This window comes from Salvelinus fontinalis, chromosome 35 (assembly GCF_029448725.1).
Source record: "Salvelinus fontinalis isolate EN_2023a chromosome 35, ASM2944872v1, whole genome shotgun sequence".
Taxonomy (NCBI): Eukaryota; Metazoa; Chordata; class Actinopteri; order Salmoniformes; family Salmonidae; genus Salvelinus; species Salvelinus fontinalis.
In genome coordinates this window covers 32,555,667-32,572,057 of record NC_074699.1, presented here as the reverse complement: position 1 = coordinate 32,572,057, position 16,391 = coordinate 32,555,667, and the positions used below count along the sequence as shown (strand labels likewise).

The 16,391-nt window shown below is 43.3% G+C and overlaps 1 protein-coding gene across 1 annotated transcript in view; it reads left to right on the top strand.

Annotated features, from left to right (window-relative positions):
* ankdd1a (ankyrin repeat and death domain containing 1A) overlaps positions 1–16,384 on the top strand; it is a gene marked incomplete in the record, with an annotated part of 27,390 nt that extends 11,006 nt beyond the window's left edge. Inside the window, 12 exon segments of the mRNA XM_055900015.1 lie at positions 221–319; positions 1,384–1,491; positions 2,180–2,278; positions 2,612–2,710; positions 3,028–3,126; positions 3,575–3,673; positions 6,004–6,102; positions 6,480–6,578; positions 10,547–10,642; positions 10,864–11,065; positions 11,482–11,613; positions 12,674–16,384. Of these exon segments, the coding sequence (XP_055755990.1) occupies positions 221–319; positions 1,384–1,491; positions 2,180–2,278; positions 2,612–2,710; positions 3,028–3,126; positions 3,575–3,673; positions 6,004–6,102; positions 6,480–6,578; positions 10,547–10,642; positions 10,864–11,065; positions 11,482–11,613; positions 12,674–12,735 (1,293 nt within the window).
* Between the last annotated feature and the right edge of the window lie 7 nt (positions 16,385–16,391).

Genomic DNA, 16,391 nt, shown 5'->3' with positions numbered 1-16,391 from the left:
AGAGATGTAGACTACATAATCCTGTATATATTATATATGAGGCAGAGATGTAGGCTACATAATCCTGTATATATTATATATGAGGCAGAGATGTAGGCTACATAATCCTGGAGATCAAATTGTCTGCGGGTCCAGAAGAGGGTGAGTAAAGTGAACAGCAGCAGCTACTTAGAAGATGTGTGTGTTAATTCTATTTGTACAACATGCTGTCCCTTCTCAGTTTGGTATGAATGCTCTGCTGCTAGCAGCCTGGTTCGGTCGCCTCAACATCCTACAGATCCTCGTGGCCTCTGGAGCAAAGCTCAACTCTGAAAACAAAGTAAGTTATTCAATTCATTACATGAATTGACCAAATTCAATGGAACGGATCCTACCCTTAATGATGTAGAATTGCAGATGGGACTACATCATGCAATTTCCTTAATGTTTTTTTAGTGTTTTAATTGTGTCTTTTGTGTTACAATTGTGTCTAATTGTAACTAGTCATAGCTTGTGGAATTCAGGCAAGCAATATGCTGTTTGTATTTATGCCTATGCACACAAAAGAAAAGCCAACTTAACCAATTGCTTAATCAGGGGTTCTCTGTGAGGGGTGGACTTGAAAAGGACAAGAAGTTGAGCTCATGTGTTCAAGTTTGATCACTCAACAAATACTGCTCGAAGTTAGCTGAATTTGATCAAGCTTGTTGAGTAAAATTAAATTCATGTTTGCTCAAAACCAAACCTATCATCTTCATATTTCCCTGCAGGTTGGTTTTCAGAATTGTTTGTTGATGAATCTTATGCTACATTTTTCTGAACTAACCCAATCTGTTAGCAGTTGGACTTATTGCACCAGTTACTGAGATGTTCCAGTTTAGATGATTTAGGTCTCATTAATCAAACTTCTCTACCCCAGCAGTCAATTTTGGATATCCTTACTCTGGCTGGATTCCTCAAAAACGTACACATCACTTTGCAAGCCAGCATAATGTGTTTTGCAGGGTTGTGTCAGACCAGTGTGTTATGGTGTAATTAGACCCTCAAAGAATGATACATTGTCATAAAGAGTTTAATTTGAAAAACAACATTCACCAACATTTTTGAATTTTAGCATCCAGGCAATGGCGGAGCAGTTTCTGCATATTGCGCCTTTAAAGCTTGCAAATATAATGCTCTATAAGTTGATTTATATGTCCTAATAATTGACTGACTTACTTGACTTACGCCTTTGGCTCCTATGAGGAGCATAGGCCATTGACAAATGTACTCCATCTGACTCGGTTCGGGGCAAGTTTTTCCAGATCACACCACTTGAGGTGGCTTTCAGTCATTTCTGTCTTATAATTCATTTTTGTATTATAATAAGACTTATAATATGTTATGTATCCGTCTCTCTGTCAGAATGGGCTGGGTCTGCTGCACTGTGCCGCCCAGCGGGGTCATAGCAGAGTGCTGGAGTTCATCATGGAGGACCTAGTAGAGGATGTACTGCTGGACAGGGTGGACAATGTGACTGCCCCACACCACATTACTGGTTCTTTACTAGCACGCTTTCTGCACTTTACTAGTTCTTTCAAAGACCTTTCCTAGCAATGTTGTATTTTCATGGGAGTGCTTTCCTTACCCAGGACTTTCCCAGTACTGTCCTAGGGCTTTTCTTTCCTTATACTCTCCCTGAGTGTGCTTTACTCTCAACCCTGCCTGGTTACAGGATTAACAAGGAAAATTGATGATGACACAATTAAAAAAATCTTGTTTACTTTAAGATTGTATTAATTCAGTATCACCACCCTCTGTGCACAACAGATACCTTGAGGGTTTACTATGCTACCTATTATTTATCCTGTGCCATGTTAGATGTGTTCACTAGGATGTCAAACCTGCTTGTCGCATGTTGGCTGGACATCAGTGACATCAAGCCCCCCCCCACCCCCCACCCCCAACAGCCAACTGTCGCTTACAGAGTGACAGACTAGTCCCTTGCTCTGTTGGCTAAACGGTTGGCTTGTGTGTTTGTGCAGGAGGTTATGAGTTTGAGTCCTGCTTGGGGCAGAACAGAAGACACTCTGTTATTCCATACTGTCAATACTTTCATACTGTAATTTGGTCATATCGTGTCATTTGGTCATACTGTGATGTTGTCATTACTGTTACTGTCTTCTTATAGTTAATCCCTCACTCCCTGTTTTACTGTCAGTCTGGGAAGACAGCGTTTCACCTGGCTGCAGAACATGGACAACTAGAGGTGGTTGAGTTCCTCATCGGTATGGGCTGCACTCACGGCCTCAAGGATAAGGTAGGTACCGACGTTGACACACACACACACACACACACACACACACACACACACACACACACACACACACACACACACACACACACACACACACACACACACACACACACACACACACACACACACACACACACACACACACGTATAGGTGAATGCATGATTAGGCTAGTGTTACAGTAGCGAGAGAGTCAACATGAACTTTAAACACCTTTGGAAAACGCGTTTACATTACTTTTCATGTGTGTGTGTGTGTGTGTGTGTGTGTGTGTGTGTGTAACTAAGATGGTATCATGTAAATATAACATGATGTCTTTGATGTGTTTTATTGTATAGGATGAAAACATGGCCATCCATCTAGCAGCCAAGCATGGACATAAAGAGGTCCTGCATAAGTTAGTTGAGACAGGAGTGGACATTGACGAGAGAAACATAGTGAGTAAAGAACATATTGTCAGGTGTGGTGTGGGGTTAAAAGCAGCCCAGAAACTATATTTTATATTCCATGCATTTTAGCTGTTGTGGTTCCTGCTTCACTTATAGGGATAATGATGAGAGAAAAAGGTTTACTATTCATTTATGTTTTGCTTTTAAACCTTTATTTTGCCAGGAAATAACAAATTCTATTTTACTATAATAACAATTAGGATTACTGTTACTTGTTCTATTTTATATTGTTGATTATTCCCTATTCTGTTGATAGAATGTAAAGCTGATGGAGGCTTGTTGTGACGTGATATTTGGTTCTCCAGGACGGACTGACACCTCTGCACCTGTCCTCTGACGGAGGTCACTATGAATGTGTCAAACTACTGCTGGAGGCCTGCTGTAATGTCAACGCGCTGACAAACGTAAGGGTCAACTTTCAATGAACTATAACTCATAAAGGCTTTATAGAGCATTCATCTATATATTCATATAGCGGTAAACGTATGGGCAGAGGACCACCTAGAAGTGGGTGCTTCCTATGCTCTGACTGGGACATTCTCTTCCAAGACAATGATGTTAAAACTCTTGCAGAGACAGGCACGGATGATAATACATGATTTCTTAAGCATCTAAATATGTCTTAGAAAGGGTTTCTAAAGACTTTGTTGAGTAAATTGTAGTTAGTTTAAAGTGGTACCTGATTATCACATTTACATTTAAGACTGAATCTGAGATGGATAGATAGATAGATATTTCTATAGCACTTTTCATTACAGGTTTAATGTCAAAGTGCCACCTAATGTGTGAGACTGAGAGGTACGTCAGTGAGTCTGAACTGTGACCTGTCCCAGTATGTTGTTGTCTGTGCAGAAGAATATGAATGCCCTCCACTACGTGGCCCAGCACGGCTTAGAGAGGGAGACCAGTCTGCTGCTGCAGGCGGGCATCAACACAGACACGGTGGATGGCGTGAGTACACAAGCCAACCTTCAACCATACTGTACATACTACACTAGTTTGTGCATCGGTTAGCTCCTCTGTACGAATAGTTGGTAGCACTTATTGCAACTTGGTTAGCTCCTCTTTCAAACTACAATAGTGAACAGCCAAGTCTTTTAGTTCAGCCCAACAGCTCAGAATACACCAGTAGGGTTCAGCATCTGCACCATGTCCCCTTTCCACTTTCTCTTTTTCCTAACTTTTTACAACTCAGAGAATTGTTGCCACATTTGTTTGTATAATTCAGTGCATGTCCTATATTGATGTTTTCCGTTTTCAGTAAAAGTGTTTTATTTATTTACATTTTTAAGGAGTAGGGCAGTCCCACTCCTCTCATATGTTTGTTGTATTGGATAGAGAAAGTTAGTAAACAGGTGTTCTGACATGCTAGTTTGCTCGTTTTAAACCCATGCTGCAGCAGTTGGGTCCTGGAGGCAGCAGCTTCAAGACACAAAAGGTGTTTTTTCAGTGGCTCAGTGCAGAATAGCTTCTCTCCATAGATCTTTGTTTTAGTTTGTGTCTGAAACAAGACCACAAGCTACAGTACAACAGGCCTTTTCCTCCTACGTACCACTAATCAAAAGAGAACCATTGCACTCTGCCAGAAGCTTGGCTGGTGCGTAAAACCCGCCAATTCAGACAAACAGAGAGGTGTAATGGGTTCTTACTGAATACCTGTCTGTGTAAGCTGTCCTTGATGCAGTGAACATTATAAAACACATTGAATAATGAAGTAAGCATAATGCAACGTCTTTTTGAGTGCAAACTCATTACACCTCCGGAACTCCCTCAATGACAATCTCAAAGCTGCTCAGACTGGTGGTGCATTTAAAGCAGGCCTTAAGACTCATCTCTATCGGCTGGACTAGCCTCGTTCCTAAAGCAGGCCTTAAGACTCATCTCTATCGGCTGGACTAGCCTTGTTCCTAAAGCAGGCCTTAAGACTCATCTCTATCGGCTGGACTAGCCTTGTTCCTAAAGCAGGCCTTAAGACTCATCTCTGTCGGCTGGACTAGCCTCGTTCCTAAAGCAGGCCTTAAGACTCATCTCTATCGGTTGGACTAGCCTCGTTCCTAAAGCAGGCCTTAAGACTCATCTCTGTCGGCTGGACTAGCCTCGTTCCTAATGCAGGCCTTAAGACTCATCTCTGTCGGCTGGACTAGCCTCGTTCCTAAAGCAGGCCTTAAGACTCATCTCTGTCGGCTGGACTAGCCTCGTTCCTAAAGCAGGCCTTAAGACTCATCTCTATCGGCTGGACTAGCCTCGTTCCTAAAGCAGGCCCTAAGACTCATCTCTGTCGGCTGGACTAGCCTCGTTCCTAAAGCAGGCCTTAAGACTCATCTCTGTCGGCTGGACTAGCCTCGTTCCTAAAGCAGGCCTTAAGACTCATCTCTGTCGGCTGGACTAGCCTCGTTCCTAAAGCAGGCCTTGAGACTCATCTCTGACGGCTGGACTAGCCTCGTTCCTAAAGCAGGCCTTAAGACTCATCTCTATCGGCTGGACTACCCTCGTTCCTAAAGCAGGCCTTAAGACTCATCTCTATCGGCTGGACTAGCCTCGTTCCTAAAGCAGGCCTTAAGACTCATCTCTGTCGGCTGGATTAGCCTCGTTCCTAAAGCAGGCCTTAAGACTCATCTCTGTCGGCTGGACTACACTCGTTCCTAAAGCAGGCCTTAAGACTCATCTCTGTCGGCTGGACTAGCCTCGTTCCTAAAGCAGGCCTTAACTTAAGACTCATCTCTGTCGGCTGGACTACCCTCGTTCCTAAAGCAGGCCTTAAGACTCATCTCTGTCGGCTGGACTAGCCTCGTTCCTAAAGCAGGCCTTAAGACTCATCTCTGTCGGCTGGACTAGCCTCGTTCCTAAAGCAGGCCTTAAGACTCATCTCTGTCGGCTGGACTAGCCTCGTTCCTAAAGCAGGCCTTAAGACTCATCTCTGTCGGCTGGACTAGCCTCGTTCCTAAAGCAGGCCTTAAGACTCATCTCTGACGGCTGGCCTACCCTCATTCCTAAAGCAGGCCTTAAGACTCATCTCTATCGGCTGTACTACCCTCATTCTAGACTCCTTTTGTTGTATTCATGATATTGTTATATATTTTGAAATGTCTTGTTCGTTATATTATCATTCAAAATATATTTTACTGTATTTCCTAGTTTATATTTCATTTTATGCACTTTGAAATTATTCTTGCATAATGAAAAGAGCTTTACAAATGTAACAAATTATTATTATTTACGTGTCATCTGTTGTATGTGGTAACCATCAATGTGTATCTAATTTTACCTTGTGTTTTGAACAGCAACACACATCCCCTCTTCACATCGCCGTGCTCCACAATCACACTGAGGTGGTACGGCTGCTAATAGACGCTGAATGTGACCTGGACATATCTGACAATGTGAGTAATGTTTCCACTCTCTATGGGCGTTACGTAATCACCATACTGTATGTAAACATTCTATGCAGTGCATTCGATGATTTGTTAGGCCAACAGTGCATCGTGTACCTTAAAGTGTCTGTATCGAGTCATCGTGTTGCGTGATAACCCATCATGAGTTGGCTGGGATCTATGTTTGACGTTGTTTACATTAGCATTGAGGTAAAGACCATAGAACAGAAGGCACAGTACAGTATACTGCCATAACACTTGTAACACTAATGACCTAATTCGTCTATCTCTTTCTTTTCCTCTCTCTTTTCCTGTCTCACTCTCTCATTCTTTCTCCCTTTCTTTTTCTCCCCGCCTTCCCTCTCTCCCTCCCTCCTTCCTTACAGAGGCTCCAGACAGCCCTGCACATCGCAGCAGAGCATGGAAGACAGGACATCGCTGAGATGATCCTCATAGCTGGGGTTAACCTCAAACTACTGGATAAGGTATTTGATTGAATCTAAATTTAAAGGGTCATTTTTTATCTTGTTTTTTATTTACCTTTAGAAGTGAAGTGATCCATTAAAACATGGCGGAGCAAACAAGAGCGCCTGTATGTGGGAGTTGTAATGGATTGTTAATAACGTGTAGATTAAAACCTCTTCAAATGTGTTATCTAATTTCCAATGTGGTTGGACAACTCATTGAGGGTATCAATCACTGGAGAAATGGTATCTAAATCGTATCAATACAGATAACGTGTTTCACTTACAGTCATACTTGCAATAAAGATTCAATAATGTCAACTTTATTTTCCTTGATGGTAAAATTGCATTGGAAACAATGCTGTGTTTTAAAATAACTAATCTCATATAATACAAACATTTAACATCAGACATCCCAACACACTTAAACACAATTTCTAAGAAAGCTTCTATTTTCAAATCTCATCAGTCTGGCACAGCAGACGCTTCGTCCTGTGCGTAATAGCCCTGAGACTAGGTTAACATGTCATGGGCTCTTTGTGTAGTATGGGACCACCCAGTGTCTCACTGGTTTAATGAAATCATTTCCCCTATTCCCGTTAGCGTGTGTTTAAAGGGCTCAAGCATTATTGAATTCCAGTCTGAAGACTATGCCAGGATCCTGTTAATCAGAGCACACCGGAGAAAAACATTTTGCAACAGAAAACAATAACAACTATTTCTTATTAGACAAGTTTAGGTAGTACCTCTCATTTCACTGTTTCCCCCCACAATTAGTGCTAATGAACTGGACCCACGACCCAGGTGAATTACTGCTAATGAACAGGACCCACGAACCAGGTGAATTAGTGCTACTGAACAGGACCCACGAACCCAGGTGAATTAGTGCTAATGAACAGGACCCACGACCCAGGTGAATTCGTGCTAATGAACAGGACCCAGGTGAATTAGTGCTAATGAACAGGACCCAGGTGAATTAGTGCTAATGAACAGGACCCTGGTGAATTAGTGCTAAAGAACAGGACCCTGGTGAATTAGTGCTAAGGAACAGGACCCAGGACCCAGGTGAATTAGTGCTAATGAACAGGACACAGGACCCAGGTGAATTAGTGCTAAAGAACAGGACCCAGGTGAATTAGTGCTAATGAACGGGACCCAGGTGAATTAGTGCTAAAGAACAGGACCCAGGTGAATTGGTGCTAATGAATGGGACCCAGGTGAATTAGGGCTAAAGAACAGGACCCAGCTGAATTAGTACTAATGAACGGGACCCAGGTCAATTGGTGCTAATGAACGAAACCCATGACCCAGGTGAATTAGTGCTAAAGAACAGGACCCAGGTGAATTAGTGCTAAAGAACAGGACCCAGGTGAATTGGTGCTAATGAATGGGACCCAGGTGAATTAGTGCTAAAGAACAGGACCCAGGTGAATTAGTGCTAAAGAACAGGACCCAGGTGAATTAGTGCTAAAGAACAGGACCCAGGTGAATTAGTGCTAAAGAACAGGACCCAGGTGAATTAGTGCTAAAGAACAGGACCCAGGTGAATTAGTGCTAATGAACAGGACCCAGGTGAATTAGTGCTAAAGAACAGGACCCAGGTGAATTAGTGCTAAAGAACAGGACCCAGGTGAATTTGTGCTAAAGAACAGGACCCAGGTGAAGTAGTGCTAATGAACAGGACCCAGGTGAGTTAGTGCTAAAGAACAGGACCCAGGTGAATTAGTGCTAAAGAACAGGACCCAGGTGAAGTAGTGCTAAAGAACAGGACCCAGGTGAATTAGTGCTAAAGAACAGGACCCAGGTGAATTAGTGCTAATGAACAGGACCCAGGTGAATTAGTGCTAAAGAACAGGACCCAGGTGAATTTGTGCTAATGAACAGGACCCAGGTGAATTAGTGCTAATGAACAGGACCCAGGTGAATTACTGCTAATGAACAGGACCCAGGTGAGTTAGTGCTAATGAACAGGACCCAGGTGAATTAGTGCTAAAGAACAGGACCCAGGTGAATTAGTGCTAAAGAACAGGACCCAGGTGAATTAGTGCTAATGAACAGGACCCAGGTGAATTAGTACTAAAGAACAGGACCCAGGTGAATTTGTGCTAAAGAACAGGACCCAGGTGAATTAGTGCTAATGAACAGGACCCAGGTGAATTAGTTCTAAAGAACAGGACCCAGGTGAATTTGTGCTAATGAGCAGGACCCAGGTGAATTAGTGCTAATGAACAGGACCCAGGTGAATTAGTGCTAATGAACAGGACCCAGGTGAATTAGTGCTACATAACAGGACCCAGGACCCAGGTGAATTAGTGCTAATGAACAGGACCCAGGTGAATTAGTGCTAATGAACAGAACCCAGGACCCAGGTGAATTAGTTCTAATGAACAGGACCCAGGTGAATTAGTGCTAATGAACAGGACCCAGGTGAATTAGTTCTAATGAACAGGACCCAGGTGAATTAGTGCTAAAGAACAGGACCCAGGTGAATTAGTGCTAATGAACGGGACCCAGGACCCAGGTGAATTAGTGCTAAAGAACAGGACCCAGGTGAATTAGTGCTAATGAACAGGACCCAGGTGAATTAGTGCTAAAGAACAGGACCCAGGTGAATTAGGGCTAATGAACGGGACCCAGGTGAGTTAGTGCTAAAGAACAGGACCCAGGTGAATTAGTGCTAAAGAACAGGACCCAGGTGAAGTAGTGCTAAAGAACAGGACCCAGGTGAATTAGTACTAAAGAACAGGACCCAGGTGAATTGGTGCTAATGAACAGGACCCAGGTGAATTAGTTCTAATGAACAGGACCCAGGTGAATTAGTTCTAAAGAACAGGACCCAGGTGAGTTAGTGCTAATGAACATGACCCAGGTGAATTAGTGCTACATAACAGGACCCAGGTGAATTAGTGCTAATGAACAGGACCCAGGTGAAATAGTGCTAATGAACAGGACCCAGGTGAATTAGTGCTAATGAACAGGACCCAGGTGAATTAGTGCTAATGAACAGGACCCAGGTGAGTTAGTGCTAAAGAACAGGACCCAGGTGAATTAGTGCTAATGAACAGGACCCAGGTGAATTAGTGCTAATGAACAGGACCCAGGTGAATTAGTGCTAAAGAACAGGACCCAGGTGAATTAGGGCTCATGAACGGGACCCAGGTGAGTTAGTGCTAAAGAACAGGACCCAGGTGAATTAGTGCTAATGAACGGGACCCAGGACCCAGGTGAATTAGTGCTAAAGAACAGGACCCAGGTGAATTAGTGCTAATGAACGGGACCCAGGACCCAGGTGAATTAGTGCTAAAGAACAGGACCCAGGTGAATTAGTGCTAATGAACAGGACCCAGGTGAATTAGTGCTAAAGAACAGGACCCAGGTGAATTAGGGCTAATGAACGGGACCCAGGTGAGTTAGTGCTAAAGAACAGGACCCAGGTGAGTTAGTGCTAATGAACAGGACCCAGGTGAGTTAGTGCTAATGAACAGGACCCAGGTGAGTTAGTGCTAATGAACAGGACCCAGGTGAATTAGTGCTACATAACAGGACCCAGGTGAATTAGTGCTAATGAACAGGACCCAGGTGAAATTGTGCTAATAAACAGGACCCAGGTGAATTAGTGCTAATGAACAGGACCCAGGTGAATTAGTGCTAATGAACAGGACCCAGGTGAATTAGTGCTAATGAACAGGACCCAGGTGAATTAGTGCTAAAGATCAGGACCCAGGTGAATTAGTGCTAATGAACAGGACCCAGGTGAATTAGTGCTAAAGAACAGGACCCAGGTGAATTAGTGCTAAAGAACAGGACCCAGGTGAATTAGTGCTAATGAACAGGACCCAGGTGAATTGGTGCTAATGAATGGGACCCAGGTGAATTAGTGCTAAAGAACAGGACCCAGGTGAATTACTGCTAATGAACAGGACCCAGGACCAGGTGATGTACTGTGTGTGATTGAATCCAGTGTTGTGGCTGTGTGTTGGTACTCTCAGCAGGGGAAGACTTCTCTGGAGGTGGCAGCCAGAGGAAACAATGTCATCTTAGTGGACATGATCATCAAAGCAGACCGGTTTTACAAGTGGGAAAAGGTAGGTTCATATTTAAACGCAAATGTAAAAACTCTTTCCATCATTGAACTGCAAGGTAGTGCCTGCAGCTCTACTTGGTGCATGTTGAGATCGACTACTTTAGGGCTATGCAGCTGTACCAGATCATCACGATTCCGGGATGAGTGTTTTAGCATTTCAGAATCAAATAGCAGTCTGCTTCGCAGTCAATCTCAAACACACACCCTTTCTTTGTGTACCAGGACAACGTGATCAGCGATGGTGATTCGTGGCTGGGGAAGCAGCTGAGCTTTAAGCAGGACCACCAGGTGGAGACCCAGCACCTGCGCTCTGTCACGTGGAGGCTGGCCACCAAAGACCTATCCCGCGGGGAGTGGAAGAGCCTCGCACAGCACTGGGGCTTCACGGATGCCCACATACGCTCCATAGAGCAGCAGTGGACAGGTGAAGCATTGGCTTGGTCTAGAAATAACCCCCAGCCCCTAGCTCGTTGTATTTTTCAGATCTGAAGAAATCACATAGGTCTAAGTGGAAATGAGATTTTTCCATCTAGCTTTCTATCTGATTTTAAGGGAGCTTCCGCCATATTGCTTACATTCATATGATTCCTTCAGATCTGCAAACACCAAAGAGCCTAAGGAATAAGGAGTTAGCAGCCTGGGCGGGCAGGTAGCCTTTACGTTAGAGAGGCTGACCAGTAGCCAGAGGGTTGCTGGTTCAACCTAAAGGGTTAATTGACAGATCCCAGGTACCATCTCCTGCCATTGTGCCCTTGAGCAAGGCACTTAAGCCCAGAACTGTCCTTATTGTAGCCCACCTATTTAATATGATAACTCTCTTATGACATTCACATATGTTAGGTACAAAGAGCTTCAAGGAGCATGGGCACCGTATGTTGCTGATCTGGCTGCATGGAGTAGTCATCGCAGGGGAGAACCCAATCAAAGGCCTGTATGAGGGACTGGCGGGGATCTCCAGGACCGACCTAGCTGGTGAGTCAATGGAACGGGGGACGGGAGTCAACACCCATCAGGTATTCGAACCTGAGCACCAGGGGTTGTCTTTAATAGGCACAATGGGCGAAAAGCATTTAAAAAAAATAAAAAACAACAATGGATGTTCTTATCGGACTGTACTGTCCAATCATTGTCACTCATTTCATGCCTACTGAACACTGCCCAGCTTCCCTCTAGACCACACTGCTGTCTAGTCTGGGGAAGGTAGCTGTCCAAAAGCTTTATGAGCATATTATGCAGTGGTGTAAAGTAACTAAGTAAAAATACTTTGAAGTACTACTTAAACTATATCTTTTGGTATTTGTTTCATTAGCCCATTGCTGATACAGTCCTAAAATGTTTTGCATGTCAGCAATGAAGTTTTCATGATATATAAGTAGAGAAATAAATATAAGTAGAGAAATACAGCCGGTAAGATGCATTTTGCATCATATGATGCTGTGTTTTGCATTTTGCATCATAGGATGCAAAATGCATCATACTGGCTGTATTTCTGTACTTTGAAAGGGTATCTGTACTTTACTTTATTATTTATATTGCTGACAACTTTTACTTATATTCTAATACAGTCCTAAAGCAAATATGCCCTTTTTACTCCCATACATTTTCCCTGTTACCCAAAGCACTGGTCACATTTCGAGTGCTCAGGTAGGACAGCAATATAATCCAATTCACGTACCAATATAACGGGTTTTCATCCCTACTGCCACTTTTCTGGCCGACTCACTAAACACAAATTCTGCCTTTATAAATTATGAGTTTTGGAGTGTTCCCCTGGCTGTCCGTAAATTTAAAAAACAAGAAAATTGTATCTTCTGGTTTGCTTAATATAAGGAATTTGATGTATAGTATTTACTTGTACTTTTACTCAAGAATGACAATTTAGTACTTTTTCCACCACTGATATTGTGGTTATTAATTACATAAGTACATTAAATGCTGGTTTGACCATCTTTTATCATCTCTACCAGTAATGGTCCGTAGCCCGTAGGTCAACTTGAATGAACAAAGAAGTTTCCTTTTTCTTTTTCAACAGAAAGCATCAGACAGAAGGCAAATGCAGAAACAAGCTCTCCCAAGAAATGCACTGCCATGTGAACAAGTCCATCCTGAAACACACTGATATACTGCAGGAATAAATGCCCATTCCAGGGTTCAAAACTAAAAATAGTGTCTGAATAAAGTTAACACACTGAACAGAAATATAAATGCAACATGTAAAGTGTTGGTCCCATGTTTAATGACCTGAAATAAATTATCCCAGAAATGTTCCATACGCACAAAAAGCTTATTTCTCTCAAATTTTGTGCACAAATTTGTTTACATCCCTGTTAGTGAGCATTTCTCCTTTGCCAAGATAATCCATCTGCCTGACAGGTGTGGCATATCAAGAAGCTGATTAAACAGCATGATCATTACACAGGTGTACCTTGTGCTGGGAACGATAAAAGGCCACTCCAAAATGTGCAGATTTGTCACACAACACAATGCCACAGATGTCTCATGTTTTGAGGCAGTGTGAAATTGGAATGCTGACTGCATGAATGTCCACCAGAGCTTTTGCCAGAGAATTTAATGTCCATAAGCCTCCAAAGTCATTTGAGAGAATTTGGCAGTACGTCCAACCGGCCTCACAACCACAGACCACATGTATGGCGTTGTGTGAGCGAGCCGTTTGCTGGTGCCAACGTTGTGAACAGGAAGCCCCATGGTGGCGGTGGGGTTATGGTATGGGCAGGTATAAGCTACAGACAACGAACACAATTGCATTTTTTCGATGGCAATTTGAATGCACAGAGATACCGTGACAAGATCCTGAGGCCCATTGTCATGCCATTCATCCGCCGCCATCACCTCATGTTTCATCATGATAATACACGGCCCCATGTCGCAAGGATCTATACACAATTCCTGGAAGCTGAACATTTCCCAGTTCTTTCATGGCCTGAATACTCTCCAGGCATGTCACCCATTGAGCATGTTTGGGATGCTCTGGATCGACGTGTATGACAGTGTGTTCCAGTTCCCGCCAATAACCAGCAACTTCGCACAGCCATTAAAGAGGAGTGGGACAACAACAACATCAACATCAACACCTTATCAATTCTATGTGAAGGAGATTTGTCGCGCTGCATGAGGCAAATGGTGGTGAAACCAGACACTGACTGGTTTTCTGATCCAAGGTATCTGCATATCTGTATTCCCAGTCATGTGAAATCCATAGATTAGAACCGAATTCATTCATTTCAATTGACTTTTTTCCTTATATAAACTGTAACTCAGTAAATCTTTGAAATTGTTGCATGTTGCGTTTATATTTTTGTTCTGTATATATTTAATGCTTATGGAGGCACCCATGTTAATACACTGCTCAAAGAAATAAAGGGAACACTAAAATAACACATCCTAGATCTGAATGAATGAAATATTCTTATTAAATACTTTTTTCTTTACATAGTTGAATGTGCTGACAACAAAATCACACAAAAATGATCAATGGAAATCAAATGTATTAACCCATGGAGGTCTGGATTTGGAGTCACACTCAACATTAAAGTGGAAAACCACACTACAGGCTGATCCAACTTTGATGTAATGTCCTTAAAACAAGTCAAAATGAGGCTCAGTAGTGTGTGTGGCCTCCACGTGCCTGTATGACCTCCCTACAACGCCTGGGCATGCTCCTGATGAGGTAGCAGATGGTCTCCTGAGGGATCTCCTCCCAGACCTGGACTAAAGCATCCGCCAACTCCTGGACAGTCTGTGGTGCAACTGGTGGATGGAGCGAGACATGATGTCCCAGATGTGCTCAATTGGATTCAGGTCTGTGGAACGGGCGGGCCAGTCCATAGCATCAATGCCTTCCTCTTGCAGGAACTGCTGACACACTCCAGCCACATGAGGTCTAGCATTGTCTTGCATTAGGAGGAACCCAGGGCCAACCGCACCAGCATATGGTCTTACAAGGGGTCTGAGGATCTCATCTCGGTACCTAATGGCAGTCAGGCTACCTCTGGCGAGCACATGGAGGGCTGTGCGGCCCCCCAAAGAAATGCCACCCCACACCATGACTGACCCACTGCCAAACCGGTCATGCTGGAGGATGTTGCAGGCAGCAGAACGTTCTCCACGGCGTCTCCAGACTCTGTCACGTCTGTCACATGTGCTCATGTGCTCAGTGTGAACCTGCTTTCATCTGTGAAGAGCACAGGGCGCCAGTGGCGAATTTGCCAATCTTGGTGTTCTCTGGCAAATGCCAAACGTCCTGCACGGTGTTGGGCTGTAAGCACAACCCCCACCTGTGGATGTCGGGCCCTCATACCACCCTCATGGAGTCTGTTTCTGACCGTTTGAGCAGACACATGCACATTTGTGGCCTGCTGGAGGTCATTTTGCAGGGCTCTGGCAGTGCTCCACCTGCTCCTCCTTGCACAAAGGCGGAGGTAGCGGTCCTGCTGCTGGGTTGTTGCCCTCCTACGGCCTCCTCCACGTCTCCTGATGTACTGGCCTGTCTCCTGGTAGCGCCTCCATGCTCTGGACACTACGCTGACAGACACAGCAAACCTTCTTGCCACAGCTCGCATTGATGTGCCATCCTGGATGAGCTGCACTACCTGAGCCACTTGTGTGGGTTGTAGACTCCGTCTCATGCTACCACTAGAGTGAAAGCACCGCCAGCATTCAAAAGTGACCAAAATATCAGCCAGGAAGCATAGGAACTGAGAAGTGGTCTGTGGTCACCACCTGCAAAACCACTCCTTTATTGGAGGTGTCTTGCTAATTGCCTATAATTTCCACCTTTTGTCTATTCCATTTGAACAACAGCATGGGAAATTTATTGTCAATCAGTGTTGCTTCCTAAGTGGACAGTTTGAGTTCACAGAAGTGTGATTGACTTGGAGTTACATTGTGTTGTTTAAGTGTTCCCTTTATCTTTTTGAGCAGTGTATATCTAATATTTTATGGTGCCCAGCAACCTGTAATTCGAACCCTGGATCAGTCAAGGATCCATGTTTGTCATACAGAGAACTCTAGCAGTCAGTGTTTTTCTCTGAGTTCAACTGAATTAAATGTTAAGAGTTTTTTTGTGTGTGGGGGGGTGCACTGTAAATGTGTACAATTGTTGCTCTACTGGTGCAGGTGCAATAAAAATAAATGTTCTACTGAGCCATTATATTTTAATATTCAAGGCAAGGTCTAACTATCTAGGCACCATGCATTTAACCACTTGTTGTTTAGCCGAAAAGGCAAAGAGGGCATAATAAATTAACAATCACTAGCTTTTTCATGCCTGAAAAGAAAACAAATATTCTACTATTTAATTTTTTTAATTTTTTCATACCTGAGAAGTAGAAAATATTTTCTCCCTACATCTGCCATAGTAATTTAATGCTTTTTTCAATGTTTTACTAGCGATAGACCACTTGTTTTATAATGCTTTCAGCTGTGTTGTGAAGTATTCCACATTGCTCTCTTCTGTACCGGACTGCAATGCCAACTCAGTCTACTAAATTACAACTGTTCATGACTATGCAGCTCAATAACTAAAATCAATAACTAAATCTACCACATGGTAGATTTTTACCATAAAATGCCATACATATTGTGTAAAGATCTATTTTTAACAAATGCTTAACTGTTTTCTATTTTCTTGTATTGATGGACAATGCACTGGAATGGACTGTTATTTAGTTGATCACTGTTTGGCTTGTACATTTAAGTCAATTAAACAATTGATGATCAACAACTGTGAT